Here is a 16,489-nt window from a genome sequence, read left to right as displayed (position 1 = left end):
GCAGAAGTTTCGAAAACGGCAAATCGTTCCCATCCGGCTCCATGTGATGTCGGATTTGTCCGGTTTTCTGCAGACGAACATAAAAAACATTGCTTGGAGACGACAGAGGAGTGCAAAGCAAAAGCGTAGAAAAGCAAAGCAGAGAAAACTGAGAATGGATACGTTGGTGTTGGTGTTGTAGTGAAGAGTAAGAAATGAACAGAGACTTCTAAATCTGAACACACGAACCTAAAAAAAATGTTTGTCGAAAAAAATGAATTGTTCAATTCAAAGCCAGTCCAGAAAATATATTTCTGAGATCCTTTTGTGACATATTTTAGGTTTTGTTGCAGATGTGCATCAAACGCTAAAATATGGGCTGCTATCTGTCTTTCCTTTTTGTTTTTAAATCTATTTTGTGAATAATTGGAGCCTGATGGAACAACCTGCTTTATTTTATTTTTCAGAAAAAGACACATTCCTGTTTATTACTCTGTACTTTAAATTTAACATGAAGAAAAAAATTACAAAATATAGTAAATAATGATAATTTTTTTAAAACTACACGTTGTACATTTGAAGAATTTTGTTTTTGGACGTCCTGGGTTGCTTTGACATGAAAAGTTTGAAAACTCCTGCAGTAAAGTATCGTCTTGTATTTCCCAAACTGGCCCTTCATCTGAGACGTTTTCCGGACTGTTGTACTAAAGGAAGCCGAAATATTTAAAACCAGATCAGTAGACTGAACATTTAAAAGAATCAGCAACTAAAGCACAAAATATTAGAGTGTTATTGAAACTTGTACACAATATAGAGCAGAGAAAGCTGTTTTTGTGACATGTGGGTTAAAACAAGTAAAAAGAAAAACAGGCCAAGCAGAATAACTATAATTATCACCCTGCAGCAGTTTGCTAATGATATACCGTGAAAGCTCGCTCACATTATCATTGCAACATCGCTGAGCTATTAAGCACACTTATCTGAATTCACATGAACTGAGAAATTAGTAAATGTTACATGTTAGAGAAAATGTGAGCCTCTCTATTAGAATCTGTTTTTAGAGATTTAAAATACTTAAGCTGAGTGCAAAGGTTTGGTGTAGCCACAACAAAAGGCCAATTAACACATTTTCAACAATTGTTTTGTCAATGTCCTTAATTATCAGTAAACATATTGTTTCCACTTCATGCTTCATTCTCACCAACTTGGTTTTGTCTCTCCACCAGGGTGGCGTCGCTGCCAACAATAGCTGCATTTCCGTTACAAATGTTCTGCAAATTCTCAATCGCGGTGTTTCCATTAAATAAGAAACGCAATTAAAATCACATGTGAATAAGTTTGTTCAGGCGATAAAAGACATGCTGTGTTTCATCAACCTTCTACTACTTCCTGTCGTCTTCTTTGTCTTTTCCGCCGGTGGTAACATCCGGTTGTTGATCACGTGACACGTGTGGCACAAAAAGAAATTCCACTGCAATTTTGCAAATTATACTAATTTTGATACATGATAGTGCAAATACGTTTCATCAAAAACTTTTGTGTTTTTTTTCAAAATCACCGTATTTTTATTGAGTAGTTTATTATTATTTTTATTCATATTTGTGCCTTTATGAAGTCAACAGAAACGCTGCTGCTGCCCCTTTAAAAATGGGGAAACCAGTAAAGACTTGTCACGTCTGAGTTTCTCCGAACTGAACCGTTTCATTTAGACAAGCCCACGGAGTATTGCAATCAATCAAGTGGGAAAGTGATGAAAGCATGGAGGTAGGTTTGGCTCTGTCGGAGTATCAGAGCCTCACCTGAGCAGTGGATGGAAACACTTGGATTTTGCCACCACAGAAGAACCGGCTCTTCCACCTCCCAACAGCTGCCAGATCCCGACTGACGTCACAGAGACCTGAGGCCCGAAAGTGTCAACATCTTTAACTCAAGATTCAGTTTGTCCAAAGGAGATGACTTACGTTTAATCTCTGACAGCTTATTTGATTTCATCATCCATGTTTAACTTCGGTTCAGTTTAGTTCAGTTTGTAGATTATTCTTGTGTTTCTACACAGATTTATGACCAATCTGAGCCAGTGGACATTCAAATCTTATTTTGTTTCTCAGTAGGTGGTGAGTAATTTTGCTGAGTCATTATTTCCTTGCAGTCATGTGGTGTTGAGGAGGGTTTTTTTTATTATTATTATTATCTTTTTTATTTATTTAATTTTTTTAGCCACTTTGGTTCCTCCTTTTGGTCCTGCTGAAGGACACGTGCGTAATCATGAGGGAGCGACGCTGCTTAGGTGAAACCGCGGCGATCATAACAGCCTTTACCGCTGAGGCTGGACGCGGTTTCCCTGTCTGACGATTTATCCCTCTGTCTGTCTGCTTCGGCAGGGTCCTCCTCATAATAAAAATGTCTGTGTAGGGCATCAGTTAAATGTGTAACACCTAAATTCTTCACCAGTAATGAGAACTAGGATCAGAAATATTGACTAAATGTCAATAAGAGATGATAAATTGTCAATTTCTTTAAATAAATAAAAGTAAAACTATGTCTGTGTCTTCTATTTATATATATATATAAATGATGATTGCAGACATGTTATACTCAAACTTCCCCCATAGTTCCACAGGTTTTCAGATGAAGAGCACAGCATGATGCTGCCACCACCATGCTTCACACTGGGGTTGTATATTTAGGGTAGGGCCGCACAATCACCGTCGCAATATCAGTGGGCACAATATTAAAACATTTGGAGTCCAATAACTGCTGGCTAATATATTCCAAGAGTTATAAACTTTTTCACTTAGCCAGTTGGACGGAGTCCCAAAGTTAAGAGTTTACGCTGGCTTCTTAACTTTGTTGCCCAAAATGCTAGCGGTCACGGAGTGATGGAAGCACACATGAGAGAGGGAGGAAAGAAAAAATATAGGCGTATATGTAACTGGTATTTTCATCGCAATATTTATCAACGCTACAATAATATGCAACGATATGTAACATTCTCAAAATGATGTAAGATGAGTGCAGGGTGACTGTCAACAGGATGACAGGAGTGCAGGAGGAATTTTCCAGTGAAAATTTCTCTGTTTTGTTATCATGTAGTAATATATCTCAATATATCCCGCAAGGATAGAAAAATTTAAATGTCAGTTTTGTTTCCAATATCGTGCAGCTCAACTAGGGGGGGGTTCAGTCCAGTTCTCAAACCTGACCACGGCAGCATGTCTGTAAGTGATAATAAAAAACTAAAAAAACATGATAATAAACAAGTGGATGACAACATGTCGCATGCCGAAAAACACATCTCCAGCAGATGAACAGCATCTAAAAGTCTTTAAAAAGAATGAAAAAAATCAGAGAACCTGAGAGATGTTCATCTTATCAGCCGAAACTGCTTAATAATAATCTGATTTGTGATATTTTTCCAAACATTTCCAGAAACTGTATTTCATTTGAAGCGCAGCTGCAGACAGTTTACCAGTTTAGTCGTCCTAAAACCAGCCTGTCACTCCATCGTCACAGTAATGCTAAAGTTAAAGCTAAAGCACCACAGACTGAAATAAAAGCCACAACTCCACTGCTATGTTGGCGGATGCCGACTCCTTGGTGGCCTCTGAGATTTATTTTCACAAATGATTATAGAGCTTTGCTTGTAGGAGACAAACCATGGAGCCTTTTCTGTGAGGACAGTCAAGTAGAGGGCTACACAAGGCGCAGCAATCCATTTCTTTACTATTTCTCTCTCTTTAAGTTTGGATTTTTTAATTTTAGATCTTCTATGGAATGAAATAGTAATTTCTGCCCACATAAGGGGGGGCACTTGGACAACCTAAAAGTTATTTAATATGATCTACTGCTGGTCTGTAATGTCTAGCAGAGACTTTGGGTCAGTTCACCCCTTTGTTGATTTATATATAATTGTTTATCAATGCATCGTCATTTCTTTCCTTCCTATTTATGTTTCGTACCTGCAAGCAAAGCATTTTTCATCCACGTACTTTACCATTACATATCAGTCTATTTCACCTTACAGTGCAGCATTTTCACAAATGTTGCACCTGAATAATAATAAAAAGCTCAGATCTCTTAATCTAATACTATAAAATTTGAAGAACTTTTTGCATTTCACTTTATCTTCGCTCGTTGTCATTCTTATCTTCTCTTTTAGATCATGATGCCTAATTAGGGGTGGGCGTTTATCGTATGGTCTATAATTTATCGTGAAAAAAATTCTCATCAGAAATAAGAATTTTGATTTGTTGTCATAATAAGTTTAAGTTAGTTAGTTTGTCAGTTATTGGTGTTAAATATAAAGAAAACTGACAGTATGGTCTGTGTTTTGTTTCGCAAGAGCACCAATAAACACCAGTAAACTCTGAAATATTATTAAATATGGACAGTTTAGTGGCATCAGTCACATTTTATCAACTAAATTGAGTCCTGAAGGAACCTAATTCAGGCGTGAATGTGTTTCAAAACCAATATTTGTATTTGCTGAGCTTATAAGTAATAAATAGTTTTTAAAATAATATTATAGTTATCACAGTAGTACCACAAAATATTGCAATAAAATTCTAAGTCCACCTCTGCTTCAGATCACGCTGCCCTAACTTAAAGGTTAATAAAATACCAGTAAATGAGTGAGACATTTTTAACTGAATTTAAGACAGTAAAAGTTCAATTTGATTGAAGATGCCTGAAACTTCATTCAGGTGCTGAAAAATGCTTTGGAAAAACAGAATAGTGCTCATTTTAAGTCAATTACTTTAGTTAAAATTCCTTGAAGAAAGAAGCGATGCAATAAAAAAAAAAGAAACAAAATCATTCAGCAACAACAAAAAGAAACTAACACTAGCCATAAGGTCACTTAGTTTACTGCACTATTTGTGCAATATTGGAAGAAACCCCCAGAGAAGAAACACATACCAACAACCACGCCTCAGTTTCATTCATTTGTCAGATAAACAAAAACTGTTTACAAAACTGGATCTGATGATCACGCCGCCTTCTGGAAACAGACGTCGGCGGTCGACTGGATTCGTCTGCAGACCCACAACAAGCAGATAAGAGGAAAAGAAGCTGCTGTGGGTTCGCACACAACAACACGCTAAATCTGTCTGACTCATTTCTGTGGCTGCGGGACAGAGGCGAGTCGTGTCCTAACCTCAGCGGGGCCCTTTGGTCGTTCCCTGAACCCACCGTCCCATGACTGCCTGCTGCTGCACATGTGAACACACCAAAGTGAAACCGCACATATGCACCACTCTGGGTATTGTTTGAATTTGGAGATGAGCACATGACCCCCCGTGTGTATAAATATTGAGTACCAAGGCAGGGTTTCAGTAGACAAGTGTTTTCTTTGGTTCTGTTCTTTGGCAAAGATCTCAACAAGCAGCTGGTGGAACAAGATGAAGCTCTGCATCGTGATTGTGCTGGCGGCCCTGCTGGTGCTCGCTGACGGTAAGAGACGCGGAAACGCTGACGTAACGTCCAGAAACGGGACGATTTTTCAGGGGGAAGCAAGCAGCTGGACGTGTTTTGTTATTGTAAGATGAACGTCTACTAGAAGAGGTATTTACCTCCATAAATATTGTGCTTTTTAGGATCCAAGATAGAAACACTCTGATGCTTTTGCTATAAATATTTGAGAGTTTAAGAAGGAATCGGAAACCTTATGTCACCTTTTAACTTTTTTTGTTGGCAAAAAATGACTTATGCCATTATTAATGGTTTAAAATCATTGTCCATATATAACCTTTTTCTTTAAGTGAAGGTGGCAGAAGACGATTTTAGTTCTAGTTTGTTGGGTTGTGAGATGTATATTCTGCACAAATGAGTTTAAAAACACTAAATTAAGAATTTTATGCGCTTAAAAAAATTATGCACAAAAAAAATTCACATAAAGTGTTTGCGATTAAAAAGACAATTTCAAATAAAACTCCATTCCAACCTTCAGATCACCTTCGTGCAAACATGACCTTTGTGCTTCTGAGTCACATCCCGTCATGAGTGTGTGTGTGAAACTGCTGAGGAAAACTCGCCTGCGTTTATGGGGAATGTGGAACTGTGTTTCTTGCATTGTACATTTTAATGTCCGAGTTGTAAAACATCAGGAAGGCAGCGGAAGGACCAAAAGAGGAAGCAGGGCGGTTTAATTTCACAAGCAGCTGGGTGTGATGAAACATGCTGGTAAAAGCGGGAGTTGTCAAGATTTGATTTATGAATTGGGAGTTTATTTAGGTCTTGCTAGATGTGCAGCAGAAGGAAAAACAAACTCTCAGCGTCTAAATCTCCACATTTTGTCATTTTACAACCAGAAACATCTCTGTAGATTAGGTGTTTGTGGAAGAGGAGTAAGGAGAGCTCCATTTGTGGGGGGAAAAAAACATGTAGAGGAAGATGTTCTGGTCTAGATCAAAGGGTATTCATATATGAAAATGGCCCAGTCAAAGTACAGAAGCAAATCCAAAGCAGAAGCTGTAGCGAGTCTTGGAAATTGTCACTTTCCATCCAATTTGACTGAGTCTGAGATACTTTGCAACAAAAAGGCAAAAATGTCTGTAGATGTGAAAAGCTGGTAGAGAGACTGTAACTGTAAGCTCTAGGAACTGAATACATCATGTTTTCTATTTTTTATGTAAAAAAAAAAAAATCCAAACCATGCATCATTTCATTATTTCAGCTTTTGTGTTACTCTTTTATTTTAGGAGTAACATAAATAATATAACACCTGACAGTTTGTATTTATAACATGTCAAAATGTGGGGAAAAAAATCAGAGGTATCAATTATTCTTTAGCCGATTTTTTTTTTTTATTTAGTTCTGCAAGGTATCACAAGATGTTGAGATTTATGACCTCTCCCAGGACCCGTAGCTAGTTGAACACGACTGAAAATAAGACTCAGCAGGCCTGCGTGTTTTACCAAAACTCTGTTTTCTGTTTTCTGACAGGAATGCCGCCCATAAGCAGGGACCTCAACCCGCACTGCAGGTGCCTGCAGGTCGAGTCCAGGATCATCCCTGCAGAGAACCTGAAGAGCATCAAGCTGGTCCCCGAGGGGCCCAACTGCGCCGAAACAGAAGTCATGTGAGTGAATTTAAAAAAAAGCTTGGTTTTACGTGTCAGTGCTGCAGCTCAGATAGATTTAATTTAAACTAGATCGTTGTTACAAATCATTTTTAAATTCATCTTATGAACATTATATAAGTTTAGATTTGCATATAAAGAGTCTTTGTCTTTATATGCAAACAAACAAATCCAACTTGATTTGTTTTAAATACAGTTAGGCACATATTCTATTTAAAACACAGTTATGTTTCTTTTTTTTTTTAAATCTGATTCAGGCAGATTCTACCAAGTGAAGGAATATTATTATTATTATCATGATAAGAACAATATAAGAGTATTGCTGTTCTCAGCTTCCATACTGGTTCAAAATTAAAAAATAAAAACAACATAGTAAAATACAAAGTAGAGCCATTGATCTCAAAAAGATCATTCTACTTATGTTTGCATGTCTATTAACTATTTGCCTGTAAATATGCCACTCAAATGGTATTTTTGGTCAACATTAAGAGACATTAATATGATTATTTGACGGTAAAGCTTAATGCCAATTGGCTCCCCTGATAAAGATATGCACAAACAGTTGAAAGGAATTCATGTTTTATGAAAACACCGTAAATGTGAGACATCTGCTGAGTCACTCGTAAAATCCGCACAGGTGGAGCAGATAAGGTGTATGTAAATCTCTCCACACGACGTAGGTGTTTTCCAGCCACTCCACTCATTTGGAGTGGGCGTTGTTTTGTTTTGTTTTTTTAGATTTGCCTCATTCATGAATTTGACCTTAGAATAACTCTGCTCTTATTCTGTTGGCCAGAGCCGGACTGGTGAGCGGGGAGAAGGTGTGTCTCAACCCTCAGTCCGCCTGGGTGAAGAAGCTGGTCCAGTTTGTCCTGGAGAGACAGACCCAGAAGCAGAAAGCCGCTCCCAAGAAGACGGCATGAGGATTATTCTGCACACCTCAAAGCGATTCATCTGATACCTGAGCCATGATACTACATTCCTGTTTCATTACATCATTTTCTTATCTCCACTGTTTTACATATAATTTTAACTCTTAAGATGTTTCCGTATTTCACTTTTTTAAATAACGTTTTGTACACAAACGTCGTATGTAGCAAATATGTAGCTTTGTAACATGAGACTCTGACCCAGTAGCAATAAATCAGTGCAGCTTAGGTGAGAGAAATTGTGCTGTGAATTGATTTTTTTTATGTGAGGCTTTAATAAAGTGTTGCTTCTTGTATTAAGTGTTGCGCCTTTCTTTGTAAATCATGTCGCCGTTTAGCACATTGTTAAAACGTGGAGCAGGAGGTTTATTAGGCGTATTTCTCGAGCTCCAGCCATCGGCTCTAGCGCTTAGGTTGGGTTTCATAGACTTGATTGAATTGGATGATGAAACCATAACATCACTGAACATTTAAGAATCATTTTTATCCAAATCTGAGCTAAAGGTCTCACATTTGAATGCTTTGAACTTTAACTCAACGTTTACTTGCTCGAACACAGCCTGGGTGTAGGGGGTTTTCATTATTATTGCAGGGAAATATTTTTGTCTTTCTTAGACATATACTTCTTTCATATCATGACTTAAAATTACAGTAGCTCTATAGTAATAAGCTAATAAACAATAATACACAAAATTGTGTTTCAGATCCTCAAATTAGTTTAAGGAGCTCCTTAAACATATTTACTTTACGTGAGACTTTTGAGTTTTTTAAAATCAATTTAAGAAAATCTGTGCAACAATCGCACATCTTAGCTTGAGGCAGCCATGTTGGATTTTTATAATAAAAGATAATGAAAAACCTCTGACTTAGAAACTGAATGTCAGCGGAAAAGTATTTTCTTTCTGACTGAGTGAAACTCAACCACAGTTATTTTATCTTGTAACTCTCCCACTCTTGGACCATAATCAGAAAGGTTGCTAAAAAACATCATTTATTGCTTGACGGCTTTGCATTTTATGACATATTTCATGACCCGCGTCCCTCCCACTATGCTCCGGTAACAAATGGACAGACGGTGGGGACTTTCTGGAACCGGTCGTGTTCCTAGGAATACGCTCATTGCGACAGAACAGCAGATAAAGAAAGAGAAAAAGAAAAAGGAGGCACTGAGAATTTGGCATTGCTCATGTAAACAACGTCAGTGGAGAGTAGCAAGACTTGTTTCTGCTTCAAAGCAGTTTTATTTTTGACAAATGATGTGAATTTAACGCATCAAACTCATACTGAATGTAACTGACTCCCCTGCCAATCGCCCAGAAAGCTTCAAATAAACTGAAAATATAACTATTTTTTCATTCAAAGAAAGTCAAAAATAAATAAATACATTAGCAAGTGTGCTTATGTTCTTACCTTCTGTACCAGAAAAAAAACGGTGTGTTATTCCTGATTGTCTCATTTCTATTATAAAATCTGTAAGTTAAAAGACGCTTTCAGGGTCTCCTGCTTTTTCTTCACCATCAGTTGGGAGAGAAAAACTTGAGATGCTTTAAGCTCTAAGCCGACATTTAGACAAACAAAACTGAATTTGAGGAAGTTTCTCTGCTGCTCAGAGATGCATTCGTGTTCCTCAGCTGACCTGAGATTGTCTTGCAGGTAAGGCGTCACAGATTGTTTCTGACATTTTCTTTCCCCCATTTGTCCCACACGCTCATTTTCCACGGTTTATCTTTTCACAGGCAGAAAACAAAGAATGAAATGTTTTGTTTTTTTGTTTTTTTTTTGTGGTAGCATGTTTGGGCATTTGACTCATTTCCATCAGACTCTTTTTTTTCTCTCTCTCTCTCAGAATAACACTGAGAATTCATTCGACATTTTTCCAAGGAAAACAATCAAAGTGCAGGGAGAGGTAATGCCAACAGAAACATTTCGCAGGGCACAAAGAGGTCATTGTAAATTTTGGCAGTAGTAATAAATAATCCCACGGCTAAAGCGGATAAAGCGGAATAGAAGATGGATGGATAAATGAATCATTTTTAAAAGTATGTGAACAAAATAAAGTGCTTCAATTGATCATTTTTCCTATTTGTAATATTGACTGAACACTTTAGTACGACAACAAACAACTTTATGTTTGTAATCAGATTTTCTGCATGTTTTCTCTCCAAAGCTTTAGATTTAATTGTTTGGTGCCACGTAGCATAAAACATAAATACACCGTAGTGTACCAGGCAATATTAGGAGTCTTTGCAGCTTATTGTCCATAAAAAAAAAAACTAATAACGCATTAATTCGTTCATTGCTCCTCAACAGGAAAACATGTTGAGTTTTCCGGTGAGATGACGTAACCCTTTCCTGCAGGAAACCACGTCTGCAGCGCCTGCGTCCAGCTGCCGGTCTCCGAGAACATTACCAAGATGTCGAACACTGTGGACAAAGGAGACAATTTTCAAAATAAAGAAAGGAGTTTTAAAAACAACATTTTTAAAAATCTCTCACAGACGGACGCTGCGGCTTGCCTTGATTAACGGCGAGGATCTTGGAGTGGAAGTTCTTTGCGTTGTTTTTCTTCGCCATGTACTCGTCCACAGGGAGCCTGGCGGTGCGGACGCTCAGCTCCGCGGCTCTGGAAAGGCTCAGCTTCTGCAGCAGAGAGCCCACGAAGCAGACAACTAACTCAGTTATTTATTTATTTGTCAGACAGAGCAAACGGTGAAGGCGCTGGGCTCATGAAAGCATCAAACTCTGAGCTGGTTTCTATTTTTAAATCTGCTGATTTTACCTTCTGGATGCTTTCGTCCACCAGACCACCGAGGACGTACACTTTGTCAGCGTCCACTGTCTGCAAAGCTGTGATCAATGACAAAACATCGTGGGCATAAGCAGTATTTCTTCCAACATTTAATGTCGCTATCATTACACTGACCTTTAATTTATTTTTACTTAACATTTGTATGTGAGACAGTTCAAATAAAATTGCTAGAAATATTCGCTGTTGCGTTGCAGCGAGAAGGTTCTGGGTTCGAATCCCAGCCATATGGAGTGTGACATTAAGTTAATCAATCTTGTATTGAAACACAAGAAAATTTGATGATAAAATGAGGAATAAATACTTAAATGATCGTATTTTCTTTAAGAATGCAACAAACAAAACTTTTAAATAGTCATTTTCCCATTTAGTCATTTGAAAATGTAATAAATAATGGAAACATTTAAGTAATTAGAATGTATTTTTTATTTATTAGATTCATTTCCAATTGTATCTAAAATATCACATGTGTCTAAATAGCTATTTAAAACGTGGTTATATATTTAATTGTGACCCTTTAGGTCTTCAAAAGGCGAGAAACAATCAGGCTAATTGCTCCCTCTAGTGGACAAAATATGCTTTACAAAATCTACAAGTCAAAGGACTTGAACTTCAAAAAAAGTTAGTAATGTTTACATGGAAGAATAGCAATACTGGTGCAATTACAGTTTTGAATATAATTGAAAAGTTAATTTATTTTAGTGATTCAATTCCAATATGGAGCTCACATTTTATATAGATTTATTATTCTTTCATAGAGGGGTATAATCTGTTTATTTGTCTTCATTTTGATGATTATAGTTTACAGCTAATGTAAAGACTGATCATTTTTTATCTTTGCAATGATGGTGTGTTATGATGACCATGTTATGATCTACAAAGTTATATGACATAATTCACAAGGAGGGTGAGACCCAAGAGTCAGTGGAAGAAGCTGGGTGTGTCAAGCACACTAATGGAAAGTTAAGTGGAAGAAAAAAGTGGTAGAGAACGTAGCACAAACAACTGGGATAAGTCCTAAATAGCTAAATCAATAGACATTTGACAATTGAACTCTTTGTTATCCGCATGTAATGAATATACATAATATATCAGTTTCACTTTTTTAATTGAATTAAAGAAACAAATAAAAATGACCAGACCTTCTTGGGCATCTGGGGTGAGATAAACGACAGATTCTGAAGGGAACAGGTCCAAACAGCTTTCCTCTGTTATTTCCATCTACATTAAACAGACATAAGAAAAAGTGAGTGAGATCGAGGCGACTTTTCTGACTCTTTTTGATAAGAGGATAATCGGAGACCGATCGAATCACCGCGTAGCCGAGGAAGCCGTCGTTCATTCGAACACACTCCCGGTAGAGTCGGCTGTCCTCTCTCAGCTCCGTCAGGAACAGATGAAACGGCCGAGTCGCCTTCTTGTTCGACCCGTACAGCCGCCTCAACTGGCCCGCCAGCCGGCTTATCTCCTGAGCGAGAAGGAAGTCCGCTTTTCTTTCTTACGTTCACTTCGACACGGAGGACGGCAAAGCACAGGTAAGAGTAGCGCTACTTCAACGTACTTTCACTCAAGTAAAAGTAAAACGTTAGAAAGAAATGACTAAAGTAAGAGTAAAATAGTATTTGGTAAAAAGTCTACTTGAGTACTGAGTAACAGATCTAATTATCAATCATTTAATATTTATACTCCTAAAAGTAAACTTTTTCACAACAGTTAATGCAATCGACTCTGCTTCTGCAGGATTTGTCTCCGGACAGAAGATCATCACCTTGTCAGACATGCAGTCTGTCATGCTGAGGTCCACGCAAAGTTTCTGACCGGTGGAGCGAGCCTCTGCTAGACGCTCGTTGGTGATCGCCTTCATGACTCGCTTGGTGAACTGCACGGCTTCCTTGTCACCACCTTTATGAACAGAACAAAGGATCATAAGAAGTCGACGAATCAGGTTATGATCCTCAGCGTTTGTCGATTCTCCTCGGTCTTCACCTGATGCCTGCGCGCGGTTCAACCTCCTCTTCTGTTTCTCTTCTTTGCGTTTGCTCTTCTTCGCAGCCAGCTGCCTCTCCCAGTGTCGCTGCTTCCTCAGTACGTTCTTCTGCTCATAAAACAGAAAAAACCCATAAAAATAAGCCAGAAACACTTCATTTCACATTCATTGGCTGTTTTGTGTCAGTTTATCTCATGAAATCCCAAAGACATTAAGGACGTCAAGGGTTTTTACATGGCACTCTATGGAGATATTAAATTTTTAAGACACAGTAATTAACAGAAATTGGGCTCTAATCAAATAAAAAGAAAAAAATCCAGTTTTCAATAAGCTAATCAAAGAATAAAATGTTAAAAAACCATTAAGGAAAAATCTGATATCCATGAAACTTTATATTGTGTTAATACTTTGATGCTTTTCAGGAAAGCAGACAGGATTAATTACACTGTTTAAGATAATGTTTTAAATGTACATAATAATAAAAAATAGTTATTCTGAAATATGTGTATATTTAAGGTAATTATCTCCAGAGTTAGGGTTGGTTTTAGATTGTTATATTAAAAACAAAACAAAAACTGCTGGGTTAATGGAGATAATGTGTTTGTCATAATAATAAAGTGAAGTCGGCTAATCTTTTTGTGCAACATAAATATGTTTTTTAATCATAAAATCATCTTATTTTATTAAGATAATAAGACTACTTACTTTGTATTTATACGAGTCTGATCATTCTGCTTAATAATCTCTTATCAAGGATATTAGTGGGTGCGAAGTTGGTCAAACACATTTAGATCACCGCAAAAACTGACTGAATTTTAAAGACAACCTCACCTAAATGTCAACTTGCGGATTTTTTGAAAGATGCTCTTCATCTGTGCTACTTACAGAACACGGTGCTTCGCCTCCCTCAGCTTTCCTTTGCTCTCCATCAGGATCCAGATCCATGCGCAGCAGATCCATGAGCTCCGAAACCCCATCCGGATCCGCCTCACACGTTTCTGACGAAACATGTTGCTTCTCACTCAGCCCCAGAGACATCTCTGGCAGAAAAGAATACCTTGTTTTTAACGGGAAATCTCCAAACATCTGTTGTTTCCCAGCAAATATCACGTTGGGGTTGGAGTAGATGATCAAGACAAGTGTCTGGGTTTGCAGTGAAAGTCTGACTTGTGTTGTTATCGTCACACATAACGGGAGTTTATTACAAGAGATCGCTGCTATTGTTAATATTTTGCACTTATGTCAAACCCCAAACTGTAACACGTTGACACAACAACAAATGTTAGCAACGAAAGCAAAGACTAGAACTGCATGGGACACCATGCCTGTTTTCAGGGGACTTACTTCCTGGTTACGAGCACGTGAGATTTCCGGTGAGTGACGTCACAGTAAACAGAAACGAAGAGTGTCGATAAAATAAGAATAAAGTACCGATTACTTTATTAACTTATATGACTTGTGTTTTTTATGTACAAAGTAGTGAAGTTAGAAAGAAATACAAATATAGTTGTGTCCCTTTGAACAGGAACGTTTCATTTGCGCTGATTCACCAGAAGGGGGCAATGAGTGCTTAAATAAAATAAAATAAAATAAAATAAAATAAAATAAAATAAAATAAAATAAAATAAAATAAAATTAAATTAAATTAAATTAAATTAAATTAAATTAAATTAAATTAGTAGGGTAAAATTAAATGCAATATTTGTTTCAGTCAAACCAGTGTTTAACTTTAATTGGCAAAACTTATTCACTGAGTTGTTGAAAATGATAATTGACTATTAAATTGTAATGGAAGACAGGCTGATTGATGTTTGACATTGTAAACATCAATCAGCTCTGTCTATTAATAAAATGTTTCTGTATGGAGGAATTTTTCTGCCATAAACCAAGAGCACACATGAAATCCTGCTTTCAGACTGAAAATGCGTGGTCTTGGATTATGGCAGAAATATTTCTCCATACTGATGCTATATTAATATTTTTGGTATTTAGTTAACTACACCCTCTTCACTAAACTCATACGCATAAAGTTGCTAAATCGTTTCCAAAGAATAGCCGTTGAACAACTTGCCAAAATGACGCACAAAATTTCGAAGGTCCGTGAACGTAACTTTTCTCAGTACAGTTCTGCCCTCCTTGTAAAGTGCGAATCTGCATGGAAACATTATTTTGTGAGTATACGTTTACATTTAAATTAAATTATATGAATTATTTTATAAAACGTTAATATTAATCAACTAGCTGCTAAAAGCAGGAAACCTAACTTGAAAGGAAATTTTAAATTGGACGTAGTGGCTATAGCATTTTAGCATTGCTAACCCTGTTCAGGTTTGAAATTATCATTAATAGTAATTATTAAATTGTTTTACACAGCGTTTTACATCACTTTCGAATTTGGAGATAGATTAAATTGACTAAACACCCAAACTTGAACAGGCATTTTACAATGTGTACGTTTTATGGCGGGCTAAGGCTAGATTCATGTTTTTTGTTGTTGTTGTTTTTGGCTAGATACATGTTTCCTTTTATTCAAGCCTGATGTATGACGTCAAATTAGCTAGAGTAAGCCCAAAAAGGTTAAATTGTTTTCTGCTCCCAACCAGAATTGGCAAACGTACCTCTTTGTGGAGTAAATTGCAAAGGACACAATTTATAGATTGAATTCGGACATTTGGAATATCATTAATACAATTAATACAGTTCAAAATATGATTTTAAATCTGATCTGTCACTCTTGTGCTGGTAGGAACTATTTCTCTTGTCATCATTTTTAGTCGGTAACTAAAATCGACGCACTCGTGAGCTTCAGTCTTAAATTTATGTTTTATTGTACAATCTTTCTACCGCTCGCCAGTTTGTCAGTGGCCACTGTAGCTTTTCATCCAAGCGAATGATTTTAACATTATTTTTATACCATATATTATTTTGTAAATGTAGCGATTGTGTCCCATCGACGCAGCCTGGATACAAAACCACAATGCATTGTGGGTAATACAGTAGAGTTTAGACGTCTTTTTTATGTTTGTATGGGTTGTAATTTTAAAACAGCAGTCATTTCTGAGTAATGTTGTGTGTTATATGTAACACAATGTTTGGAAATTGAGATGTGAAATATATTTTACTAAACGCTCATTACAACGTGCTGCAGGATACGTAAAAAATTGTAATATTACAATTACAATTATGTATATTTAACTATTTAGAAGTTGATATTGCTATGTGTGTTAGTTGTACTTTAACGGCATGTAGAGAGCGAAACGTGTTGTGTGCACCGTCACTGAGAAGGGCAGGACGTGAGTACTAAAGCGTGGGGAGGAGCAGAGAGGAGTTAAGACTATACTTTCAGGGATCATTTCTATAGTTTTTGACTTGAGAAATGTGATTCTAATTTGTATGGTCTCGCTAACCACGATGATGAGTTGGTGATACTTCTGCTTGAGCGCGAAGCGGGTGCAGAGTGATGATTGAGTTCATGGGCTCTTCACTTTTGATGACCGTTCACTGTTTCCTTGGAAACAGCGAGGGCGGAAGTATGATCAGAGTGGTTGTGCTGATGGTTAAATAGAATAAACAAATAATTCTAACAAAATGTCGCTTTCAAAGTGCGGTCCGCGACGAAACGGTGGAAAACTAGCTTAAAACCGGGTCACTTGGAAAAAAAAGCTGCAGGTACCGGTGTAAAGAAAACAACTCGTTGTTGTGTCGTTCAG

At 37.2% G+C, this 16,489-nt stretch overlaps 2 protein-coding genes and 1 non-coding gene across 3 annotated transcripts; 2 read left to right on the top strand and 1 right to left on the bottom strand.

Annotated features, from left to right (window-relative positions):
* Positions 1 to 5,289: 5,289 nt before the first annotated feature.
* cxcl19 (chemokine (C-X-C motif) ligand 19) lies at positions 5,290 to 8,286 on the top strand. The gene is made up of 3 exons (XM_028038176.1): positions 5,290 to 5,430; positions 6,922 to 7,057; positions 7,854 to 8,286. The coding sequence occupies exons 1-3, from the start codon at positions 5,379 to 5,381 to the stop codon at positions 7,978 to 7,980; spliced, it is 315 nt and encodes a 104-aa protein (XP_027893977.1). The 5' UTR covers positions 5,290 to 5,378; the 3' UTR covers positions 7,981 to 8,286.
* A 668-nt stretch (positions 8,287 to 8,954) lies between these two features.
* trmt10b (tRNA methyltransferase 10B) lies at positions 8,955 to 14,141 on the bottom strand. The gene is made up of 8 exons (XM_028038168.1): positions 13,665 to 14,141; positions 12,779 to 12,887; positions 12,561 to 12,694; positions 12,108 to 12,260; positions 11,935 to 12,013; positions 10,766 to 10,833; positions 10,503 to 10,626; positions 8,955 to 10,410 (listed from the first exon to the last, which is right to left on the bottom strand). Exons 1-8 carry the CDS (start codon positions 13,863 to 13,865, stop codon positions 10,280 to 10,282), a joined length of 999 nt encoding a protein of 332 aa, XP_027893969.1. The 5' UTR covers positions 13,866 to 14,141; the 3' UTR covers positions 8,955 to 10,279.
* A 1,968-nt stretch (positions 14,142 to 16,109) lies between these two features.
* LOC114158075 (small nucleolar RNA U3) lies at positions 16,110 to 16,325 on the top strand. The gene has a single exon (XR_003598328.1). It is a non-coding gene; the product is annotated as a small nucleolar RNA U3 (small nucleolar RNA).
* Positions 16,326 to 16,489: the final 164 nt, after the last annotated feature.

This window comes from Xiphophorus couchianus, chromosome 14, assembly GCF_001444195.1.
Source record: "Xiphophorus couchianus chromosome 14, X_couchianus-1.0, whole genome shotgun sequence".
Lineage (NCBI taxonomy): Eukaryota > Metazoa > Chordata > Actinopteri > Cyprinodontiformes > Poeciliidae > Xiphophorus > Xiphophorus couchianus.
Note: the sequence above shows the minus strand (reverse complement) of the source record. Positions and strands in the feature narration are given on the sequence as shown.